Source organism: Nicotiana tomentosiformis, chromosome 6 (assembly GCF_000390325.3).
Source record: "Nicotiana tomentosiformis chromosome 6, ASM39032v3, whole genome shotgun sequence".
Lineage (NCBI taxonomy): Eukaryota > Viridiplantae > Streptophyta > Magnoliopsida > Solanales > Solanaceae > Nicotiana > Nicotiana tomentosiformis.
The window spans coordinates 121,085,345-121,111,581 of NC_090817.1; the positions used below are offsets into that span (position 1 = coordinate 121,085,345).

Sequence of the window (26,237 nt, forward strand, 5' to 3'; positions counted from 1 at the left end):
AACTTCTACATTTTGTGCCGAAACGTATCAAATCAATCTGGAATGACTTCAAATTTTGCACACAAGTTACAAATAACGTAATGGAGTTGTTCCAATTTTTGGAATCGAAATCCGACCTCGTTATCAACCAATCGACTTATAGTCGAATTTATGAATATTTCTAGGAGTGTTAACGGATATTTAAAAACCGACTAAACCGACAGAACCATACCATACCGATCCGATTTTTAGGTTTCTTTTAATAAAACCGTAGGTTTTTATAAAATATATAACCGTACCGATAATTAGGGTAGGTTTTTTATTTTACAAAAATAAACCGAAAAATTACCGAACCGTACCGAATAAATTTACATGTGAAAAATATATCTATATATTAAGTTTAAAAATAATAAAATATTAAATTTTTCCTTGGGGTTTGAAATTATGAAAACAGTTACAAGCCACAAGTAATTAAACACAAAATCCTAATTCCCAAACCTCTTATGCTACTCCTATTGAAACTAAATTATTTCCAGCATATTTACTAGTAAGATACAAGGTATTCTAGCGATTTGAGTAGCAAACTACAATATGGTTGAATATGTTTCCTTTCATATGATTTAGATTTATCTTTTTGAATATTAATCTTCTATAAACTTTATTCTTGAGTCCCAACTTGGTTAATATCTTTTTACCCATCTGATTTATATATATATTTTTGTATTTGCTTAGTTTTTTTTTACGATGTTGTAGAATAGTTGATGGATCTATACTCTGGTCATCTTTCATGTTTACTTAATTTATCGCTTTATAAACAGTAAAAATGTTTAGAGAATTTTGCTAAGTCCTATAAAAGTACGTGTTTTATTGCATTCTACTTTTAATAGTGACTTTTATATGTCATTTAAAAAAATACTGAAAATTAACCGAATCGTACCGATACCGAAGAGAAATTGGCATGATTGGGACGATTTCAAAAAATCTAATTTTGGTTGTACATAATAGAATAACCAAAATATTGGTATGGTACACAATTTATAAATTTACCGGCCGAACCAAATCATTGACACCCCTAAATATTTCAAGAACTTCATTTTCCAACTTTTCGCCGAAATGTGCCAAATTGCCCTACGAACTTCTAAATCCAAATCCGGACATACACCTAAGTCCGAAATCACCATACAAAGCTATTGGCGTCATCAAAACTCCATTTCGGAGTCGTTTGCTCAAAAGTCAAACTCCGGTCAACTCTTTTCATTTAAGCTTCAAAAATGAGAATTGTTCTTTTATTTTAATTCCGAATCTTCCGAAAACTAAACTCGACCACACACGCAAGTCATAATACATATTACAAAGTTGCTCGGGACCTTAAGTCGCTGAACGGGGCGTTAATTCATAAAATGACAAGTCGGGTCATTACACATACATCTAATCATCAAGTGTATCGATTGAACTTTGTATCTTATGAAGCCGAGCTGAGCTCAACCAAGCTTTACTACAATTTGATCGAGCTCGAGACGGCTCTTTTTGTTTGTGTCCAGAAACTAGGCGATGCCTATAATGATTTCCGTTTATTGATATATTATATTAATTTAAAGGACAATTAAATTTAAATTTTCTATGTGATCATGATTTAATAAAACATGACAAAAAGTAATTTTAGAGATTAAGTTAAGAACACGATAATTTAAGTTTAATCTAAGACAGAGTGTGGTTAACAATTCATGTCAAACTGATTGATTAATAAAAAAATGAATACTACTTTTAAAATTGACTATTGAATTAAAATTTGTTGATTTCTGATTTACTACTTAGCAATTGAGCATAATGATTGAATGTTTTTTTTGTAAAAGGTTACACGATTAATCGAACCAAACGAGCCTTAGCTGAGCTAGCTAAATCGTGCCTGATCTTTAACCGAGTCAAACCGAATTTAGAATGAAATGGGATCAAGCATAGCCATGGCCTCTTTTTTAAAAATAGGTTAATTTGACATCAACGGGGAAAAACTCACATACGTCTAATCATCAAGTGTATTGATCGAACTTTGTATCTTATGGAGCCGAGCTGAGCTCAATCGAGCTTTACTACAATTTGATCGAGCTCGAGCCAGATCTTTTTGTTTATATACGCAAACTAATCGATGCCTATAATGATTTTTATTTATTGATATATTATATTAAAATCATGATTGAAAGGAAAGTTGAATTTGAATTTTCTCTGTGATCATGATTAACAATATATGATAAAAAAGTAACCTTAGATTGAGTATGGTCAAAAATATATTCATATTAAATTGATTGATTAAGAAAAAAATTGATTATTACTTTTAAAATTAACTATTGAACTAAAATATGTTGATTTCTGATTTACTACTTAGCGAATTGAGCCGAATAATGACATTTTTTTTTTGCAAAGAAAAAGTTACACGGGTAATCGAATTAAATGAGCCTAGTCGAGCCAGCTCAATCGAGCCCGATCTTTGACCGAGTCGAAACGAAATGGGGTTGAGCAGAGTCGTGCCTCTTTTTTATAAAATAAGTTCATTTAACATCAATTAGAAAAAACTCACATAAATGTAATTAGCTAATCTAACTTTGTATCTTATGAGCTAACGTACAAGATATGCCCAGCCCTAACTTTAGCCAATAGGCAAATAAAAGTACTCAAATTTTCTAGTACAAATCTCAACTGCAATCTTAAGGCTGCACATTGTATCCAAATATCATTGCCTCCATTATTTTTTCCATTTCCCTCCATTGTTTTTTTTTTCCTTTCCCTCCATTATTTTTCTTCATTTCCCTCGTAGTTTAAGAATCATGGGTGGTTTCATAAAACTGTTTATATCATGGGTACTTACCTTTACCTTTTATTTATTGAAAGCCCTCCCTTTACAGAGCTCCTCAACAAGAATTCATGCGTGAGAGCCAAATCTCGACAATCAGCTGGTCAGTTTTCATTGCCTCTGCTTTTTTGTTTCTTGATTCTCTATGCATCCTTTAAATTAAATTATGTCTACAACAAGTGGTATTTTATTGTTTATATGGGTTATTAATAGAAGTTGACTTGCATGTACATAGAGTTGGTATTTTCAGTTTTGCACAGTTTACAACTTGAAAGTTACCCTCTCTTTTTTCGCCTAAAATACAGAGTATTGGTAAATAGAGTTTGGCTCGTTTCTTCCTCAGATTTTACTATCAGATTTTAATGTTTATGTTATGCTTAATTTCCCATGTCTAAGTCACTGACAGGCCATCCTTTTCCTTCCCTACTCTGTTGTTCTTTGTCCTTTCCTTTGTTTGAATAAAATAGTGAAAATGACAATTTTGTAGAATTTTTCGGCAATTAAAGTTCTACCATAGTTCCGTGTTCGCTTCATCTCAGTGCACTAGATCATATTTGATTCACCAATTTTTTTTTCTTATGAATATGCAGCCATGCCAAAGGTTAAACGTTTCCGGAATCCATTAAAATCAGCTCATGGACCATATGATGCTCATGGACGTTTTTCATCACCAACAACTCCAGCCCCGTCACTTGCTATAGAGCCCTCAACTTCGTTACAAGCTCCCCCACATGCTCCTGCAAGTTCTTCAGTAGCTGATGAAGTCCCACAACAAGAACAAGCTCCAACTCTGCCTTCTAATCCAAGTGCAATGTCCACACGCCATCCTGGACGTGAATCTACACAATATTGGAAAGTAGAGGCAATAGGTATATGCCTTATATGTATGTTTATTTCACTTTATAAATTTCTGATGTTTTTCCTTTTGGTTGACTAACTTGTCTTTTTATTAAAGACTCAAACAACATTACTAAGCACATTAAGATCTACCTATCAGAGAACGCATCATTGTGGACTTTGATAACTACGATGCAGCATATGGGGAAGCGCAAGGGTTGCTCGCTGTATATTGTGGATTACTGGCTATTGATGGTAATTTTTTTCCAATTAATTTTGACAGGTGGTCAGGACCGCCAGGCATTCCTAAAAAATACAAGGAAGACTGCTTTGAAATAATGCTAAAGGTATTACACATATATCTATTTATTGTAACTAAATTTTTATTATTGGATAGAAAACTAACTTTGTTTTTCTTTTTCATTTGAAGCCTCGGTTCTTTTTTAGGACTACTAATGCCATTGCATACAGATATTGCAATGCTAGTTTGAACAAGAAATGGGCTACACATAGACATAGGTTGTGGGATGAATTTAATGACCCAGCCAAAAGTAGAACTGAACTTTTAAGCAATGTGCCATCGAGTATAAATAGAGACCAGTGGGCTGGTTTTGTTGCTTATCGTCTAAAATCATCAACAGTTGTAAGATTCTGATTATCTGAATAGATTTTGATGTCGTTATGATTAAATACTAGACTAACTTTTTAAGTTGTTATTATTTTGTTGTTAGAAAAGTTGTAGAAGAAATAAAAAAATTCACCGCAAGCAAACAATGCCTCACACTAGTGGTTCCAAAGCTAACTCGAGACGACGACATGAGCTGGTATTCATGTTAACTTAATAGTTTTACTTGTTCTCTAATTTAAATACTTTATTACAATCTATTTAATTTATCTCTTTCTTAGTTTTTGAAAACTGGGAAAAATCCTACTCGGGAAAAGATGTTTATCGAAACTCATAGGAGAAAGGATGGATCATTTGTAAATGATGAGGCAAGGACTATAGTGGTAAGTTCAGTTGTGGTGTGTTTTTCTAACATTATTTGTAGTTCTATTTAACATTTTGCATCTCAATCTAATTACTTTCCGTAAATACTAATTGATAATTTCTCTGCTTGTAGGAACAAATTGAATCGACTCAAGGTAATAGCAATGAATCTGAAATTTTTCCAGATGATATTATTGGCAAGGTGTTAGGGAAAGAGCATTCTGGGAGGGTACGATGTATGGGTATGGGAGCAGCTCCTTCAAATACATTCAAGAATATCAAACAACGACTTAATGAGCTGAACCATTCTTCATCTAGCTTCGGCGCATCATCTGCAACTTTCAGCTATTTGCAACAAGAGGTCACTCATTTGAAGTCCCAATTAGCCAGCACTTTAACTGCACTGAAAGCTTACATGATATCAAAGGAAGGAAGAGTTCCTGAGCAATTTATTGGTTTGTTTGCTTCTCAACCACATGTAAGAAGAATATTAGAAGTTCTGTGCTTTGTGTATATATCTTATGTGTTATCTTTTAATTTGGTTTGGTTAGAACCATCAGATATGCATTCGCCAAGCACATGAACCACTTTGCCTTTTAGCTTCAAACACTTTACAAGAAGCAGCTTGTGAGTAGGGAGGAATTTTCCATTATGTAGATTCTATCTACTTTCTCCATCCTTTCCTCATCACTGAATTGATGAAAATCCTCACCTTTAACCACTAGAGTATCGTCCGAGTCAGGGTTATTAACCAATCCAGCTTCACAGACGATGTTTTTAAGTTCATCAACATCATCTTCTGAGACAAATATGATCTTCACTTCACCTTCTGTGTGAGTTTCAACAGCACCTTTGACAACTTCCTGATGATTTTGCTGTGCTAACCAACCAGTCTTTGCGGAACAAATAATAGTAACTGACGAGTCTGTCTCGAGGAGCAATGCTATATTAACTTTGGAATAGTCCTTGTTTGATACTATCTTCCCTTTCCAATACGCAATTGCTATTGCTACAATGTGAGGTAATCCTTCTGTCATCCCCACCAGTGAAACACAAAGCAAGGTTGTCAATTTGGATTCATCTTAAACAAATTTTTTGATGGAATTTGCTATCCGTAAGAAGGATGCATAATAGATAACTGTAAAATGCATTACTGTACATTTGATTCTTGACGATGCTAAGTTGCGTACCATGATTTAGAATATTGTACATGCTTGAGCATGGTTGATTGAAGAATCTGAAACATGCCTTCATATGTAGTAGGGAGATACTGGTATAAATTCTTCTTGTTTTTCTGTCACTTAGGAAAGCATTGCCATTTATATGTATGATCTAACTTGAGAATCTTCCATGTATAGAAATTATATCTCTTAAGATACAATAGCTTCTTGTCTAACAGAATGCCATAAGCATTATTATTAGGCATGTGAATTGTAACGAGGATATAGTCCTCATCTTGGTCATAGCTAGATAATCATGTCTTTAAGGAAGCATTCAAAATTTGGTATAATGGTCAGATTTTTCATCTGAATATGCTTTTTATTATTTCAGCCTAGTGATGATGCAGAGAGTGAACCTACTTCACCGGTGGATGTAAGAGGATCATCGGGCAGCAGCTACCAGAATCAACAAGCAAATACTTAGAATATTATTTATTTAATGTGGAACCACTGTTGCTTTTATGGATTTTAAGTAGTAATGTTTAGGAGCTACTTTAGTTTATATTGTTTTAGTATGATTTGCAGTGAATTTGTGATTGTTGCTATTGTGGATGTTTTAATGAAATTTGATTTCTGTTAAATACTGAATATTATTTAGTAAACAATTTATTTGTTTGTTTATGCATATGATGATACAAGCTTGATCTTATTTAATCATGCAATAATTAATGAGAAGAAAGCGCATTTCAATATTCAACTCGTGAGGGTAATTAATTCTCCCAAATTAAAATTTATAAAAGAGATTATATTGTGGCGATTATAGACCCCAACTAATTAATTATTGTTAACGTAAAGCTCATATTGTGATGGTTATACATTGCCACAAAATTATTTTTTTAAAATCACATATCGTATTGTGACAATTACAAAGCCCCACAAATTATTATTTTTTAGCATTAAAATTATATAAAGGAGGTTATAACCCGCCCTTAATTGACTTTAAAACCTCCACTAATTACAAATTTAATTTGCGGAGGTCGTCGTGGGGTTCTTTAAAACTGTCACAAAAAGCCTTGTGGCGATGATAACCATGGTGTTTCTTAAAACCCCTCCGAAAACGTCACACAATTAAGAAAAAACTTCCACAAATTACACCTTTTCTTGTAGTGCCTTTTAGATTTTAGAGTTTAGACTGTAGGCTTGTGTGGGCAAATATGGTAGAGTTATGTGCTGGAAAGTAGAGATCAGTAACAGAGATGGAGTCTTCTCTGTCATTAAGGTTTCCACCGGCCTTATTGCTTAAGACATTAATTAGCAATGCGTGGTAATAGTTGACATAAGTAATAGCCATATTCGTGTAAGATGAATTTAATCTGAAAATCTTTGCAGAGTATTTCATTTTTGTAGGTTTAGTCTTTGGTTCTTTCTTGATGTTTCAAATTCTGATGCTAGGCTTCTGTGACTCTGATATTGATAGTAATGATCCAATGTGAGAGGAAGGTAGGTATATTTGAAGATTTTCGACTATTTGAGATTTGCAGACTTTGGGTTACCGTAAGCTTTACTGCAATCCTTTCTCTGTTCTTTTTCATGCATTGCCAAGGCATAAAATCTAGTGGCACTGGTGACAATTTTTCGCACATTAAGGGGTCAACTGTCTCCTTTTGCTCTTTGCTGGTCCCCTTATGTAGTTTTTTTCTTTTTGCGGCAACCAAAGTTCTTTAAAGAAAATATGGTTCTTATTCCTAAATTAGACAGCATCTGAATATTTCAATTTATAAAATATATCACTTACTAATACCACATTTTTAATTAGTTTTACATCTTTATTAGGAATCTTTTGATCTAAGCCGTTTTGCGAAAATATTCAATTCTCTGAAGTTGTACATGTTATAAATTCTCTTCCTAAAGATCAAGGAAAGTGAGACTTACCAAAATTTATTGGAAGAGATTGAAAATTCTCCTTTCTAATATAAATTAGATTTCATTTAGCAAAAATCAACAAGAAATCCATCGCGACCATTGATTACAAAGTACTTTTTTTTTGGGTTTAATTACCTGGTATTCAAAATTTATTGGTCCAACTAATCTAGATTTGAACCGTGTATGGCCTATTTAAGGAGGAAACGCTTTCTACTAGGTATTTCTTCCTTCCCATTACTCGAACCTGAGATTTAAACATTCTGGAATTTCGTTTATATTGCCAAATTCCTTTATGGCGATACTCTGATAGCAAAGTATTAAATATTCAAAAATGTTTATATCCTAAAATATTAAACCCAGAAGTAACAAAAGGTTGAAATGTACATTTATCATAATGTAACATTAGGAAACTAGTTTATATCCTCATAAGTCATAACATCAATAGGCGGATCCACCTCTTTGACAAGACGTGGAACTGCACCTACTGTATTGATTACAAAATAACTACTTTTAAAGCTGCTCTTTAAAACATGGTCATAACTGGCCAAAGTTGCACTAACTTTTAATTTGTGGTCATGTACTAAAGAGCAGCCTTAAGAGTGACTATTTGTACAAATGGCCCTGATATTGAAGACTACACTTTAGGCCAATGGGTCATTATTTGGGCTATGTGGCACTCAAACTCCGCAAAAGAACGTAAAAATAGCAGGGACTAGCCAGTTTTAGGACTGGTAATTGAAAAATAGCCAACGTTTGCAAAGTCATTGAAAAATAGCCACTATTTTGCTACAACATGGAAAGTTCCAGCATAATATACTGGAGATTGGTGACACGGAAAGTTCCAGCATAATATACTGGAGATTGGAGTACTTGTGTATGAACTTCCAGCATATTATGCTGGACCAGTATATTATGCTAGAACTCCAGTATATTATGCTTGAAGTTCACATGTAAAAAATTCGAACTCCAGTATATTATGCTGGAATATTTTTCGAATTTTGAACAGTGTTTTCGTTCAGATTTATCTTTACATAAAAAGTGGTTAAATTTCGATTACTTTTGAAATTGTTGTTATTTTTCAATTACCACTTGTAAATTTGGTTGTTTTGAATTTCACCCCAAAAGAACATATTTGTTGCCTCAAACAGGCCATGCACTTGGGCCTTTTTGGATCTTTTCTGGGCTGGACATATATGCCATAAAAGGGATTTTTACCTATCAATACCACATATGAAACTTATTTACCCTCAATACTACATATAAAATGGAAATATTTTTTTAATCCGAAAATGGAAACATCAATAAATATTTTTTTTTCTTTTCTTTATTATTTTTAAAAAATAATTCTCGTGCATTTCTCTTGCACATGGAAGACCTTCCTCATGTCCCTTCCATGACATAAAACATATGATATCAGAACAAGTACAAAAGAAAGAAAAAGATTTAGTATAAGTTCGACTCTCCAATGATCAATAATGTCGACCTAAAAAGCCTATTACTACTTAATTATTCTACATATCACAGATATAAAATATTCATCCTCATAGTCTCATTGCTTAAGAATTAATTAATTATACCTTTTTTGTACGATAGCTTTTCATATAATTATTGGCACTACTGGAAAAAAAAGAAAGAAAATCACTATGAAAAGGAATATCTTGCACAATTGAAGGGTTAATATTATTATTTTTTTAAAAACTGAACAATAGTAAAAACAAATTGCATTTATTTTGTATTCTAATGCTATTAATTAACAAACCTCAAAAGACCTAGAACGTCATGTAAGTAATTCATACCAATGCTTTAAAATATTTTTTTTTAGACTCGCCACGAGGCAGAGGCACTATTAAAACGCCTTAAGGCTTATGTTTGAGGCGTAGTTCTATGAGGCTTACTTTCTCAAGAGCCTGACTATGTGCCCTAAATACACCTAACGGTTAACGCTCGGGCTTGCCCAATAGTTCCTATGCAAATCATGTGCCGAATTCACTAATTAGCACTATTAACTCTCAAAATTCTTTAACAACTGAATAGTTAAAGTTCTTCATTTATAGGAATATGAAAATTGTAAATAACTCAAATAATGAAGCATATTATTGCATATTCACTAATTGAGAACATTGTGACTCGTGAGGATAAATATCAGTTGAATATTTTTTTTGAAAATAGATAAGCAAAATTTATATCTTTACTTCCTAGATCTTCATGTCTTAGTTTAATGTCTCTCAAAATTATTATACATCTATTATTTTTTTATTTAAAAATAATTTTATATTTACTCATGAAGGAGTAATATTTTAAAATATACTACTGATAAAATTTATTGTATATTTATTTTTAAGGAGGTAAAATCTGAAGTTTCACAATATTTTATAAGGAATTATAATTTTTAATTATTTGAAAGTTAAGAAGTTATAGTTGATTTATATTTCATAGTAACTTTAACATTATTGTATTATTTATACTTATAAAACATGCTAAATATTTTATTTTCTATGAGTTTCTTTAGTTCTTTTCAATTTTCTTGAACTTTTAATGTACTTTTTATATTTTTTGTATTATAATGCTATATTATTAATTTATAAATTAAAACATTTAAAGATTCATGGGCTTACGCCCCATGTCTCAAGGCTTACGCCTCGTCATGTATCAAGCAAAATGCCTCGCCTCGCCTCGCGCCCCCGCCTTTTAAAACATTGATTCATACACGTAATACCCACACAAAAAACGCATTATTAGAAAATGAAAGTACTTCAAATTTTTCTCAAAAGAAATCAATAATAAACGGTAAGTTAAATTTTAATTGCAGGATATGGACGCTTATGTACTTTAACCTAACAAAAATTAGTTACAACAACAAATTTAATGAGATTGTTCCATCATTTCCATACATATCATAGTAACGCCACATAAAGATATACTTCTCATGTATTTTTGATGCATTACGGAAGCTACCATAATTAGAAACTTCATTGGTAGCTCAAAATTGCACCTACTCATTAAAAATATCAGAGGAATTCGTCTAATATTACTCCAAAAGTATAAAACTATATAAGTTTCCACCAAATATTGGTTGCTTGTCCACTTCTTTTAAAAAGTAATAAATACATAATTAAACATTCTATTGGGAGGGGAAAAGAAAATTCAAAAAATGACTCAAAAATGAATTAACCCTTACAATATCTTGTAGATTTCTTTTTTCTTTTTCAGTTTGGGCCCTACCAATTATTATTATTATGGACATTAAAAAGACAAACAAAACGGACCTACTAAAGTACATGTCATTCATTCATTCATCTACCTAACACTTTCAATCTAAAATCAATTCCATAAAAAAAACTATGCTTCTATTCCTATTTAAATACTCTTCTGTTCCAGTTTATGTGAACCCATTTCCTTTTTGGTCCGTTAAAAAAAATGACCCTTTTCTAAAATTGAAAGCAATTTAACTTAAATTTCAAATTAGAAACCATCACCTCTTTTAGTTTAAACGACGGTAGTAGGACAAAACATATGGATCTTTAGGTGAGAAAACTCCAAAATGGAGAGGTGAAAAAGCTTATCCAAAAGGGTTGACACAAACACAAATTTAATTTCACAATCCTTTTATTTAAGAGGAAGAAAGCAGAAGCAGCCAACTTTGTTAGGTATGAGTAACATGGGATCTTTGCCTTTTTTATTGGCCATGTTCTAGAAGAAAATGTCATCTATCCATTTCATTGTTTCCTCTCAACCAAGTATATAAATATTCACTATAATCATGTCCATTCTTGACTTCATCAATAATATCTCAAAAACTAAAAAACAGTACATTTTCTTCATCCCCCTTGAAGTTTTTGATACTTACATAGATTACTTTTATAGTACTGACATTACAAAATCGACCCCTCTTTAGTCACTAAAGTTGTATAAAGACACCCACACACTATGTCTTATAAAGCAACTTGCCCTTGCATATTTTGTTTTGTTTGGATTTGGTCCATCATGTATATGGAAAAAAAAGTAACTTGATCTTCATGTTATGTTTTGCTCGGGTAAATTTCACAAATGGTCATATAATTATGATTTATTTTTTTTTAAAAAAAAAAACTCATATAACTAAATTTTCTCACACAAAAATCATAAAACTTTTATTACTTCACAAAAAAATCATAGTGACTGAAAAATATAATTTTTCTATAATATTTTTGTATGCTGCATTTTTTTTTTTATATATTTTGAATCTAATAAATAATAACCCAATTAAAATAGAAAAATGACCCAACCTAACCCGACCCCATTCGACCCAATACCCATATACATAAAGTAAGATAATACTAAAAGTGAATCCCCCAAAACACGATACTTCTATCTTTTATTTTCCTTTTTCAGATTTTCATTCAAAATGATTGCATTATTGCTTCAAATCTATCTAATTATCCATACCTCTTTTTTTAATCAGAAACTCATGCATTCCAAATTAAGTTTTTTTTGGTGAAGATTTCACTTGTGATACTATCTTACTTTATGTATATGGGTTTTGAATCAGGTCAGGTTGGGTAATTTCTATTTTAAGGGCAAAAGATTGATTGATTGGTTGAAACTAATTGCATTCATTAACCAAAAATATATAAAATATGTATATTATATGTATATAATACACACATATATATAATATATATTTTGTCGGCTATTATTTTTGGAGCTGCTAAAAATATACATTTTCTATTTTAATTGAGTTATTATTTGTTAGACTGAAAAAACCATAAAATAAGAAAATACTTCTGAAAAGTTGTGTTTACTGGTCACTATGATTTTTTTGTGCAGTAGTAAAAGTTTTATGATTTTTGTGTGAGAAAATATAATTATATGATTTTGATAAAAAAAAAATCAATGGTTATATAATTATTTGTGAAATTTACCCAGTTTTTCTTAGAGCTAGTCCCTCATATTTTTCTAGTAAAGTGGATTAAGTTTAATTTTTAGTCCCTCATTTTATTTTGCAATCACAATAACATGTTTCAAGCATCAGAGCTTATATTTTATTTGATAATATAACACAATATATAAGCAAGTGAATTAAGTTGTCCGGTCTAATTTTTCTTAAAATAAACATAGGGACCATAAAATTTGTAGACTTTCAAGTGTATAAATATCCTGTAACTTGCTCCTATTATCATACAAGAATATTTTGTAATTATCAAAACCTTTGAGGTGGTGGTAAAATTATTTCAAACAGAAACCCCAGGAATTACTACTAAAGAGGTAGTAGACCCCAGGAATTGATGAGAAGAGACATAGGCAGTTGTAAATTGTAATATCTAAGCTCAGTTACTTACCAACCATTGCTCTGCCCCATCTGTCCTTTGTCTTTGTCATCTCTCTTTTCATTTGTCCCTTTCTTTGTGTATCAATCCATGGCCACGTGGAAGTTTTTGGTATTCATTTATATACTATATATAACAATTCGGTGCAAGCGATGATTCAAAGTTTTAATTCTATTGGTTTGAAACTCGAATTCCAACCATTGAATTCATTACTTTATTTGAGGTATGCGTTTATAATTTGATATTTTCAACAATTTTAGTAATTTTATACAGATAAATTTAGGTCCCTGTCAAAAGTTATGGGGTTCAGATGATATATCCTTGCAAGTGATATGACCTTTTACCAACTTTTGATCATACACATATGAATATTTTAGGTTTAGCAGTAATGGTTTTCTTTTTTATACTACACTTTTTTTTTCTTTCAAAAGCATAGATCTGTTAATAGTGAAAAGGGAAAAAAAATCGGGAAAAGTCAACATTACTAATCCGTTATGATAAAAGACCACTATCGTATTTATGAGGTAACTAGTTGTGTTTGAAAACAATTTTAAGAACATAAAGCAGAATATATTCGAATTGTGTCATTTAGCAAATAGCGAATATCAAGTATGGTATTTCATTGTTTTTTCTCCATCCTCTGGATTTACCTTCAAGGATATAAAGCATTTTAAAAAAAAACATCTACTGTGTTAGCTAATTAAAAAAATTGGATTTTGGATTTTGATCAAAGGCCAATAAACAAATTGTGGAGCCTATAATATGTAAGAAAAATGCCTTTGTATCTTCTAGAAGAAAATAACAAACAGTCACTACGTGCCATTGAAAGAAGGGGAAAAGGGCAAAATATATCCATCTACATTTAACTTTCGTTATACTATCGAGTCAAATTTACCCCTACCATTATATTATCGGGCCAAATTTACCCCTACAATCAGCAAACTTTTAAAAATATCCCTTGATCTGTTAAGTAATCCAAAATCTCCAAAATTCCTTTTATATAAATCACTTGTTGTTCTTCTTGGTCTACTACTTTTAAGAATTACTATTGATGTGAATGTTAAAGTTACTAGACTATACAAACTATTCATAATTTTTTTAATTACTAATGCAGCCATTTCTCTTTTTGTAATAAATAAAATTAGTTTAAAATTTTATTTATTTTTCAATCATATACACATCGTAGAATTTAGTGGGCCTATTTATTGTGTATTATATGCAGCTGATTATCATGTATGTATATGTATATTCAAATATATTTTGTCCTTGCCTGGTTAGTATAGAGTTCGATCGACTAACTTAAGAGTGCACAATGTGTATGCATTTAACTAAAGCAAAGTTGAATTAGATAATGTAAAGTCTCCGAGGAACTTCACCTTCAATCACTAATACTTGCAAAGTTTTCATACATTTTGTGCAACGAATTCATTAAAATTAGGATGTTGTAAATACTTTTAGAATTTAGAAAAGCTACCTAATTTAGAATTTTTAATTTACTATACTTTTGTTTATTCAGTTGTATTATTTAATATTTTTTTCTCTAATTCAAAAAGTATGTAAATGCCAATTATTTCAAAAATAGTGGACCAAGACGAATAACAAGTGATTTAAATAAAAAAAATTGGGAGATTTTGGATTACTTAACATATCAAAGGGTATTTTTAAAAGTTTACTGATTGTAGGGATAAATTTGGCCCGATAGCATAACGGTAGGGATAAATTTGGCCCGATAGTATAACAGAGGTTAAATGTAGATAATATATGAAAGTAGAGGGGTATATTTGGCCTTTTCCCCCTCGAAAGAATTGGTAGGATAGAAATAGGGAAAAGGGCCAAATATGCCCCTCTACTTTCATATATTGTCTATATTTAACCTCTGTTATACTATCGGGCCAAATTTATCCCTACCGTTATACTATCGAGCTAAATTTACCTCTACAATCAGCAAACTTTTAAAAATACCCCTTGATCTGTTAAGTAATCAAAAATCTCCCAAATTTCTTTTATTTAAATCACTTGTTGTTCTTCTTGGTCCACTATTTTTAAAAATAATGGAGCAAGAAGAACAACAAGTGATTTAAATAAAAAGAATTTGGGAGATTTTGGATTACTTAACAGATCAAGGGGTATTTTTAAAAGTTTGATGATTATAGGGGTAAATTTGGCCCGATAGTATAACAGTGTAATGACTCGACCGGTCATTCCGAGAGTTGTAGCCCCATTTTTCCCATTTCTGCTTATTTATGTGTTGTTCAGCTGTGTTGAGTTGTATCGAGTTGGTAGATTTGGGTTCGGAGTAATTTTGGAGTGAAATGAGACACTTAGTCTCTTAGTTAGAAAGCTAAGTTAGAAAAGTCAACCAAAAGTTGACTTATGAGTAAACTAGTTCGGACTTGAATTTTTATGATTCAGTTAGCTTCATTGAGTGATTTTAGACTTAGGAGTGTATCCGGAATGTAATTTGGAGGTCCGTGGTAGAATTAGGCTTAAATTGGCGAAAGTTAAAAATTTAACGATTTTGGTCGGCAGTGGAAAAATTTGATATCGGAGTCGAAATGAAATTCCGAGAGTTGGAGTAGGTTCGTAGTGTTATTTTTGACGTGTGTGCAAAATTTGAGGTCATTCGGATGAGTTTTAATAGGTTTCGACATCAGTTGTGAAAGTTTGAGGTTTCAAGTCCATTAAGCCTGAATTGGTGTGTGATTCATGTTTTTATTATTGTTTGAGGTGATTCTAGAGCTCGATTGAGTTGGTATGGTATTTTAGGACTTGATGGAACATTTGGTTGAGGTTTCGGAGGCCTCGGGTGTGTTTCGGGTGAGTTTTGAGCGAGTCCGAACATTACCGGAACTGAAGCATAGTTCTAGTGCTTAATGTTTCGCGGACGACAGCACAATTTCGCTGAGGGCGGCAAAATTTCTGCTGAGGGTGGCAAAATTTCTCTGAGGGCGGAAGAGGGGGCGCGGACCACATAAATTTGGTCATGGAGGCGCTCTAGGGCAGATCTGCAGATTCGCTGGTCCGAATTCGAAAGCCTATATCTTTTGATCTACAAGGAATTTTGAGATCATTCAAAAACAAAAGTTATAGCCCTTCGTATCTAATTTACAGAAAGCTAAAGAAATCATCATTTGGATATTTGTAGAGAACGTTATGGACAAAATACTAAGGCATGTCACTACAGCCACAGAAGTGCAGACATCGCTACTTTTTCGCGGCCGCGCCTGTATTTTCGCGGTCAGAGTAGTGGAGATCAGAGAGTGCACTATATAAACGGGGTTTAGGGCATTATTTTATATTTTGGACCTAGGGAACTCCGTTTGTGGTGATATTTCAAAGTTTTTTCAAAAAATTCATTGGGGTAAGTGATTCTAACTCGGATTGGGCTAATATACATGAATATATCACTGATTTCATCATTTGATTAGTACTTTGGGGTGGAAAATTATAGAAACTTCATAAAACGGGTTTTGAGAGTTGAATGTCAATTCGAGGTCGGATTTTGACAAATTTGGTATGGTTGGACTCGTGAGTGAATGAATTTCCTAATTTTGTAAGTTTTATCGGATTTTGAGACGTGGGCCCGGGGGCCGGGTTTGACTGAATTATGGAATTTTGGCCTGATTTGATAATTTTCATATAGGCTTCATCCCTTTAGCAAATATTGATGATAATATGCTAATTTTGGTTAGATTCTGAGCTTTTGGAGACCGAGTCGAGAGACGAGGGCATCCCGGAGTAGGATTTTACGCTGTTAAGGTAAGTAAGAGTTTTATCTTTGGCCTTGAGGGAATAAACCTGGAGAATTTGATATCATGTTATTGTTTGGAGGTGATACCCACGTTAGGTGACGGGCGTGTAGGTGTATACCTCGAGGGATTGAGACTTGGTCCGTCCCGTAAGGCTGTGAGGCCTAATAACCATTATCTGTGTTTATGTATTTACTTGTTGGTGAACTTGTCTGCCTTCACGTTAGAGATCATGTTTAGGCTTCATTCATGCTCGCGTTATTTGTACTCATTCATAGAAATTATTGTACATGTTTACCTCAGTCTCTATTATTTTGCTGATATGTTGTGATACTTGATGTGGGTTGTGTCCCATTATTTGTGATGCATTGTGAGGCTGGAGAGGTACATGACTGAGTGAGGCCGAGGGTCTGGTTGTGAGGATATTAATACCATACCGCGTGAGCTATCCGCGTAGCATGTGAGCTGACCGTGCGGGTCCAGGTGTTGATACCATAGCGCGTGAGTTGTCCGCATAGCACGTGAGCTGACCGTGCAGATCCAGATATTGATATTATGGCACGTGAGTTGTCCGTACTTAGTGCTTGGCTTTGGGAGCCCCTCCGGAGTCTGTACACACCCCTAGTGAGCGTATGTACCTATTGAGTGTCGAGTGTCGAGTGCTGAGTGCGAGTGCCGAGAGCCGAGTGTTGGGTGATGGAGTGACATTGCTGCGAGGATTCATTGTTTTTGCTGTTGCTGCATTTTACCCGTTAGTGTTTTTGTAACATTTATTGAGTTGATGGAATTTACCTATTTATTTCTGTTTATTTTAAATTGTGATAAAGAAATAATTGAATTGTTCTATTTAGCTCGTCACTACTACTCGGTTCCTTAGTTATTTCTGTTACTTGCTGAGGTGGTTGTACTCATGCTACACCCTGCACTTTATGTGCAGATTCAGGTGTGTTTAATCACGGAGGTCGTTGAGTTCGAGCGCGATCGAGTATCGGAGACTACGAGGTAGCTGCCGGCGTTCGCAGGTCCTTGACTCTCCTTCTATATTCCTTTCTGTCTTGTACTGATATTTAGACACTGGTTGCCTTAGCTTGATTATCTAGATGCTCATGACTTAGTGACACCACGATGTTTGGGGCTCGTTTCCGTATTTTCTATAATTATATTTAGAGTTGATTTAGTTTATGAAAAAATTCAAATGTTGGAAATGTTTTATTAAATTCTTATAATCGATTTAGGAGTAATATTTTGGAAAATAGGCTTGCCTTGTAATATGATAGACGCCATCACGATCATGGTTAGATTTTGGGTCGTGACAAACAGTAGGGATAAATTTGGTCCGATAATATAATAGAGGTTAAATGTAGACAATATATCAAAGTAGGGGTATATTTGACCCTTTTACCATAGAAATATTATTAGTCTAAGCAGCCAATATAATAGTGTAGGTGCAGGTTGACACTCAAAGTTGTTTGTCTTAGCTAAAAATGATGATTTCATTTGACGTAGACGGAAAATATAAATAACTAACATTACGTTTTATTCAGTTTTGCTAAGGTCAAGAGTATATATGATTAAATTGATTCCATCGATCGAGATCACAATATCTTTTTATTTTTTTTTAAATTAAAGTTTCTATCACATGATGTTTTTCGGTTATTAGGTGGTGACCTAATTGGTGTTATCCTGTTTTTGTTTACATAAGCAAGGTATTAATTATACAAAACTTTCATAAATTAAACTTCTATATATATATATATATATATATATATATATATATGCGCTATACGTGACATTCTTATTGAGCAAAAAGTATTCGAAATAGTCTAAAAGGAAAAAAAAGAAAAGGACCTAACAATCAATAGACAACAATATCTTGATCTTCTAGTAGCTGCAGCTTCAGGGAGTCCTACACATGGCATTTCTATTGAGAAAAACTGATTGAAACTGTTTAAGAATTAATACCTTTACACAGTCAATCTGGAAAATAATTTCTTAAATTGCACCGCAACATACTATTTTAGTCTTGGAAAAAGGGCCAAATATACCCCTTTACTTTTAAATATTGTCTACATTTAACCTCTGTTATACTATCCGTTAAATTTACTCCTACCGTTATACTATCCGGTCAAATTTACCCTTATCATCAGCAAACATTTAAAAATTACCCTTTGATGTATTAAGTAATTCAAAATCTCTCAAATTACTTTTATTTAAATCACTTGTTGTTCTTCTTGCTCTACTATTTTCAGAAATTATTATTGATGTGAATGCTAAATTTACTAGACTATACAAATTATTCATGAATATTTGTAATTATCAATGCACCCACTTCTCTTTTTGTAATAATGGGTTTGGAATTATTTTTTTTTTCAACCATATCACTTTAGAATTAAGTGAGTCTATTTATTGTGAATTATATGCAATTGATCACCATATATGTACATGTATTATATTCAAATATATTTTGTCATTGTTTGGTTAGTATAGAGTTCAATCGATTAACTTAATAGTGTACAATGTGTAAGCATTTGATTAAAGCAAAGTTGAATTCGACAATGTAAAGTCTCCGAGGAACTTCAACTTCAATCACTAATACTTGCAAAGTCCCCATACATTTGGTGCAATGAATTCATTAAAATTGGGATGTTGTAAATACTTTTAGAATTTAGACAAGCTACCTAATTTAGATTTTTCAAATAACTATATTTTGTTTATTAACGGTTGTATTATTTAATATTTTTTCTCTTATTTGTTTCTTCAATTCAGAGAGCATGTAAATGCCAATTATTTTGAAAATAGTGGACCAAGAAGAAGAATCAGTAACTTAATTAAAATGATTTGGGAGATTCTGGGTCACCTGACGGATTGAGGGATAATTTTTAAGAGTTTGCTGATTGTAGGGATAACTTTGGTCTGATAGTATAACGATAGAGGTCAATTTAACTGGATAGTATAACAGATATTAAATGTAGACAATATCTCAAAGTAGAGGGATATATTTGTGTGATGACCCAAAACGTCATCTTTAATTTAAACATTCATCTCTATGTTCTAAGACCTCAAATAACACTATTTATCATTCCTCGGCTTGCGTGCGTAGTCGAATAATTTTCCAGAAAGTTTTTATATAAAAAATTGATTTAAATGTGAAATAGAGCTTTAAAATTCAATTGAGTTGACTTCGGTCAATATTTTGAGCAAACAGACTCAGATTAGTATTTTGACAGTTCTAGTAGGCCCGCATCGTGATTTGAGACTTGGGTGTATGCTATGAATCGAATCCGGAGGTCCCTAGCTCAAATTATCGCTAATTAACGCAAACTAGAAATCTAAAGGCTAAAGGTTTCCAAAGTTAGACTACGGATTTGACTTTTTAATATCGGGGTCGAAAATTTGATTCTGGAAATTTGAATAGGTTCGTTATGTCATTTATGACTTGTGTGCAAAATTTGAGGTCAACCAGACTTGATTTGATAAGTTTCGGCATCGAATGTAGAAGTTGAAAATTCTTAAGTTCCTTAAGCTTGAATTAGGGTATGATTCGCGATTTTAGTGTTGTTTGATGTGATTTGAGGTCTCGACTAAGTTCGTATGATGTTTTAGTACTTGTTGGTGTATTTGGTTGAGGTCCCGGAGTCCTCGGTTGGATTCCGGATAGTTAACGGATCAAAAGTTTGACTTAAAGAAAATCTAAAATTTTGGGCCTTCTAGTGTAATCGCACCTGCGGATTTTAGCCTGCAGAAGTGAGCCATGCCTCGCAAAAGCGGACAGTCCGAAGAAGCGGATGGGGTGTCGCAGAAGCGCGACCGCAGAAGCGGGAAAAGGGGGAAGGGGCAGCCTTTAGCAGAAGCGAGTCCGCAGAAGCGACCCCAATTTCTGCAAAAGCGGAACCGCAGATACGGTCAAGTGTCCGCAGATGCGATCAAGTGTCCGCATATGCGAAAAAGCCTAGACAAACCCCATAAATTCGGAAGCTAACCATTTTTACTCATTTTTGAGTTTTGAGTCTCGAATTTAGGCTATTTCAAAGGGATTTTTCACGAGTTTGAATTGGGTAAGAGTTCTGTAACCAAAAGTGATTATATTTCATAAATCCATGTCTATATTCATCATTTATTTCGGATTTAGATGGAAGAAATTGGAAGTTTTGTAAAACTTTCCAAAAACGAAAATTTAAGATTCGAAGGTCCATTTGACATCGGAATTTGATAATTTTTATATGTTTGGACTCGTCTCGGAACGGGTGTTCGGATTTTGTAAGTTTTTTTCGAGATTTGAGACATGGAACCCACTATTAAATTTTGAGATGAATTTTAAATTTTCATCCGAGAAATCAGTAAATTCATATACTATTAATTCCTACAATTTGTATTGAGTATATTGAATTGTTTATGACTAGATTTGAGAATTTCATATACGAATTCGCGAGGTAAAGGTTTATTGGAATCTTGAATTTGGTTGCAAAGCGAGGTAAATATCGTGGTTAACCATGACTTGAGGGAGTAGGATTTATTTGTCTATTGTTACGTGATTTAATATGCGGGTACAACGTATATGTGAGGTGACGAGTACTTATGCGTTATGGTTGAGTCAAAGCATGCTGGAGGAATTTATTTCATTTTGAATAATTGCTTATTTAATTAAGATATTCCTGTTTAAGTTTATTATTGATTATTTGATAATTATTCATTAAATTATTATTGATTTATTTATTGTTGAATAGGTGAGAAAGAGTGTGAAAGCACAAAGGGTGATGTCGTTCCATTTTTATTATTTATACTATCATTGTCATGGTGAGAAAGAGTGTAAAAGCACAAAGGGTGTTGCCGTGTCAATTTTGAGAGTTAAAGTACGAAGGGTGATGCCGTGCTATTTTCAGAGAGTGTAAAAGCACGAAGGGTGATGCCATGCCAAGAGAGAGTTAAAGCACGAAGGGTGATGCCGTACCACTTATTATTATTTATTTATCTGTTTATGGGAGGAATGAGAGTAAAAGTGCGAAGGGTGGTGCCGTGCCATTTTCATGTTGTTAGTTGCTCATTTTACTGTTAAGGAATTAATTGGCTGCTAAGTGATAATTTTTTCGCTGAAATTATTATATCATCCCCATTCGCATGTCCCATCCTAAATTTATAAATTTTTAACTATTATGTTATTGTTGCTTTGTATTTGTATATGCTTATACATGTTGATTACGTACGTGTCTTGTCATAGCCTCGTCACTATTTCGTCGAGGTTAGGCTCGATACTTACGGAGTACATGGGGTCGGTTATACGCATACTATACTCTGCACTTCTTGTGCAGATTTTGGAGTTGGTCCTAGCGGAGTACCATAGACTTGCTCGGATTCAGCTACCTAGAAGAGACTTAAGGTATAACTGCACAACATCCGCAGTTCTGAAATCCCCTTTTATCTTATCTTAGATGTGTACTATCTTTCAAGCAACTTTAATTTTATTCAGACCTTTATTTGTATTATTCTAGTAGCTCATGCACTTGTGACACCAGATTCGAGGATGTATTTTGATGATTCGGTAGTTATGGTCTTCTGCACTTTATTTTAGTAACTGACTTCCGTTTAATTTAATTTGTTTAAAAATAGTTAAGATTATTCTAATGTTGGCTTGCCTAGCAAGTGAAATATTAGGCGTCATCACGGTCCCGAGGGTAGGAATTTCGGGTCGTGACAGATGGTATCAGAGCCCTAGGTTACTTAGATCTCACGAGTCACGAACAAGCTTAGTAGAATCTGAACGATCGGTACATAGACGTCTTTACTTATCTTTAAGAAGCTATGAAGTTTATGAACAATATCACTTCTTTCATATTCTGTCATGTGATCTTATTCTATCATCGATGATTGACCCATTCTATTCTTATTCTCTCGCAGATAGTGAGAAAACGCAATAAATCTACCGATGGACAGGGACCAGAGCCCCTAGTGGCAACTATGACCAAGGGTAGAGGTCGAGGTCGAGGTCGAGGTCGACTTCGTGCTAGAGGCCGAGTCAGAGGTAGATCTCAGTCTGGAGCTCAAGCAGCAACACTTGTTATAGAACCTCAAGTAGATCTTTAGGAGGAGGTTCCAGTTCAGACTGTACCACTTAGACCAGTTCAGGTCGCGGAAGGATTCACAGCTACTCCAGTGCTTCAGAATGCTCTAGTCCGTTTGGTGAGTCTTATGGAGGGCGTGGCCCAGAATGGTACATTTCTAGTAGCACCAGCCTTCTCACAGGCTGGGGGAGGAGCACAAACTCCCAATACTCCTGCTCCGGAGCAGATAGCTCCCTTGTATCAGGCTCCAGCAGCCCCGCCAGTTGGGATAGTTCAGCCAGTTGTTGCGGCACAGGACGGTGATAGGCCCGCCATGTCTTCTGAGGCCTTATTGAGACTGGATAAGTTTACTAAGCTCTTTCTAGTTCACTTCAGTGGTATACCTTATGAGGACCTACATGATTATCTTGACCATTGTTATGAGGTATTGCGGAACGTGGGTATAGTTGAGACCAATGGGGTCGATTTTACTGTATTTCAAATGACGGATTCCGCCAACAGGTGGTGGAGAGATTATACGTTGACCAGACTAGTTGGATCGTCTACATTGACCTGCGAGCAGTTCTCACGGCTATTTATAGAGAAGTTCCTCCCTATCATATCCAGAGAGGATTATCGCTTGCAATTTGAGCGTATACAACAAGACAATATGATTGTTACTCAGTACGAGACCCGTTTTGTGGATTTGGAACGGCATGCTCTCCTTTTACTACCCATTGAGGGAGAGAGAGTGAGGACGTTTATTGAGGGACTCATTCACCCTATCATGCTTCAGATGGCTAAGGAGACTCGAAGTTAGATTTCCTTTCAGGCGGCTGCTAATGTTGCGAGGAGGTTCGAGATGGTTCTTATACAAGAGAGAGAGCAAGGGTATGATAAGAGGCCTCGTCAGTTCAATGAGTTCAGTGGTGCCTCGTTTTGAGGCAGGGGTAATTTTGGTAGAGGCCATCCTCCCAGGCTATTTCATTCAGCGCTCCAGGCATCCTACGGTGCTTCAGGTGGTCACGGCCCTCATGTGTCTCATTCCGACCAACTAGCTTACAGTGCACCACCAGCTCCTACTAATGTACCTCTAATCCAGAGTCATCAGAGTGGTTATCCAGGTCGACTTGGCCAATTCCAGGGTCAGCAGTCATAACAACCGAGGACCTGTTATACTTGTGGCGATTCGAGACACATTGCTAGATTTTGCCCTCGGGCATCGGGCAGTTCACAACAGTAGGGTTCTCGTGCTATGATCCTTCCATCAGTTGTTCCGCCACCCACCTAACCAGCTAGGGCAGGGGTCAGACAGCTAGAGGTAGAGGTCAGTCCATTAGAGGTGGAGGCCAACTAATTAGAGGCCGTCCCAGGGACGCAATTTAGAGTGGTGGGGCCTAGCCCTGATTTTATACTTTTCAGCTAGGCCTGAGGCCGAGTCATCCGATGCAGTGATCACAGGTATTGTTTCAGTTTGCCATACAGATGCTTCGTGATTCTCTGAGTACTCCTGTGTCCACTCAGGTGGGAGATTCTATCGTGGTAGATCATGTCTATCATTCGTGTGTGGTTACTATTGGGATTCTTGAGACTAGTGTGGATCTTCTACTTTTTGATATGGTAGATTTTGATATCATCTTGGGTATGGATTGGTTGTCACTTTCTCATGCTATATTGGATTATCATGCCAATACGTTGACCCTAGCCATGCCTGGGTTACCTCGATTAGAGTGGAAATGAACTCTTAGTCATTCAACCAGCAGGGTTATTTCTTATATGAAAACTCGGCGTATGGTCAAGAAGGGGTGTCTAGCCTATTTGGCTTATATTCGCAATCCCAGTGTGGATGTTCCTTCTATGAACTCAGTACCAGTTGTTCGTGAATTTCCAGAAGTATTTCCTGTATATTTACCGGGGATGCCACCCGACAGAGATATAGACTTCTGTATTGATTTGGCTTCGGGCACTTAGTCCATTTCTATTCCACCGCACTGTATGGCCTCGTTGGAATTGAAAGAACTGGAGGAGCACTTACGGGACTTGCTTGATCAGGGATTTTTTAGACCTAGTGTCTCGCCCTAGGGTGCACCAGTTTTATTTGTAAAGAAGAAAGATGGTTCAATGCGAATGTGTATAGATTATGGGCAGTTGAACAAGACTACTATCAAGAACAAGTATCCACTGCCAAGAATTGATGACTTATTCGATCAGCTTCAGGGTGCCAAGGTGTTTTCAAAGATCGACTTGAGGTCTGGTTACCATCAATTGAAGATTAGGGTATTTGATGTCCCTAAGATAGCTTTTCACACTCGGTATGTGCATTACGAATTCCTAGTGATGTCATTTGGGCTAACAAATGCCCCAGCATCATTTATTGATTTGATGAATCGGGTGTTCAAGCCCTATATGGATTCATTTGTGGTTGTATTCATTGATGACATCTTGATTTACTCCAGCAGTCGAGAAGAGCATGAGCAATATCTTCGGATTGTGTTTCAAACTTTGAAGAATAATCAGTTATAAGTCAAATTTTCAAAATGTGAATTTTGGTTAGACTCAGTTGCCTTTTTTTGGGGCATGTTGTATCGACAGAAGGCATAAAAGTGGATCCTAAGAAGATTGAGGTTGTTTAGAATTGGCCTAGACTTACTTCAGCTACAAAGATCCAGAGTTTCCTGGGTTTGGCAGGATATGATCGCCGGTTTGTGTAGGGGTTTTCATCTATAGCATCTCCATTGACCAAATTGACCCATAAGGGTGCCCCATTCAGATAGTCAGATGAGTGTGAGTTGAGCTTTCATAAGCTCAAGATCGCTTTGACTATGACGCCAGTATTGGTATTACCCACATGTTCAGGATTTTATACGGTGTATTATGATTCATCTCGCGTTGGGCTTGGTGCAGTATTGATGCAAGAGGGTAAGGTGATTGAATATGCATCACGACAGTTGAAAGTTCACGAGAAGAATTATCTCGTTCATGACTTGGAATTGGCAGCCATTGTTCATGCGCTGAAGATTTAGAGGCATTACCTTTACGGTGTCTCGTGTGAAGTATTTACTGATCATCGTAGCTTACAATATCTGTTCAAACAAAAGGATCTCAATTTGCGGTAGAGAAGATGGTTGGAGCTGTTGAAGGACTATGATATCACTATTTTGTATCACCCCAGAAAGGCCAATGTGGTGGCCGATGCTTTGAGTAGAAATGTTGTGAGTATGGGCAGTCTTGCGTATATTCTGGTTGGTGAGAGGTCGTTAGCTGCAGATGTTTAGACTTTGGCTAATCAGTTCATAAGGTTAGATGTTTCAGAGCCTAGTCGAGTTCTAGCTTGCATAGCCGCTCGGTCTTCTTTATATTAGCGCATCAGAGAGCGGCAATATGATGATCCTTATTTACTTTTCCTTAAGGACAC

At 34.7% G+C, this 26,237-nt stretch overlaps 1 protein-coding gene across 1 annotated transcript; it reads left to right on the forward strand.

Annotated features, from left to right (window-relative positions):
- Positions 1-2,599: 2,599 nt before the first annotated feature.
- On the forward strand, positions 2,600-6,450 carry LOC104092351 (uncharacterized). The gene is made up of 8 exons (XM_018769540.3): positions 2,600-2,927; positions 3,415-3,693; positions 3,945-4,008; positions 4,092-4,304; positions 4,393-4,485; positions 4,568-4,669; positions 4,783-5,127; positions 6,201-6,450. Exons 3-8 carry the CDS (start codon positions 4,000-4,002, stop codon positions 6,291-6,293), a joined length of 855 nt encoding a protein of 284 aa, XP_018625056.1. The 5' UTR covers positions 2,600-2,927; positions 3,415-3,693; positions 3,945-3,999; the 3' UTR covers positions 6,294-6,450.
- Positions 6,451-26,237: the final 19,787 nt, after the last annotated feature.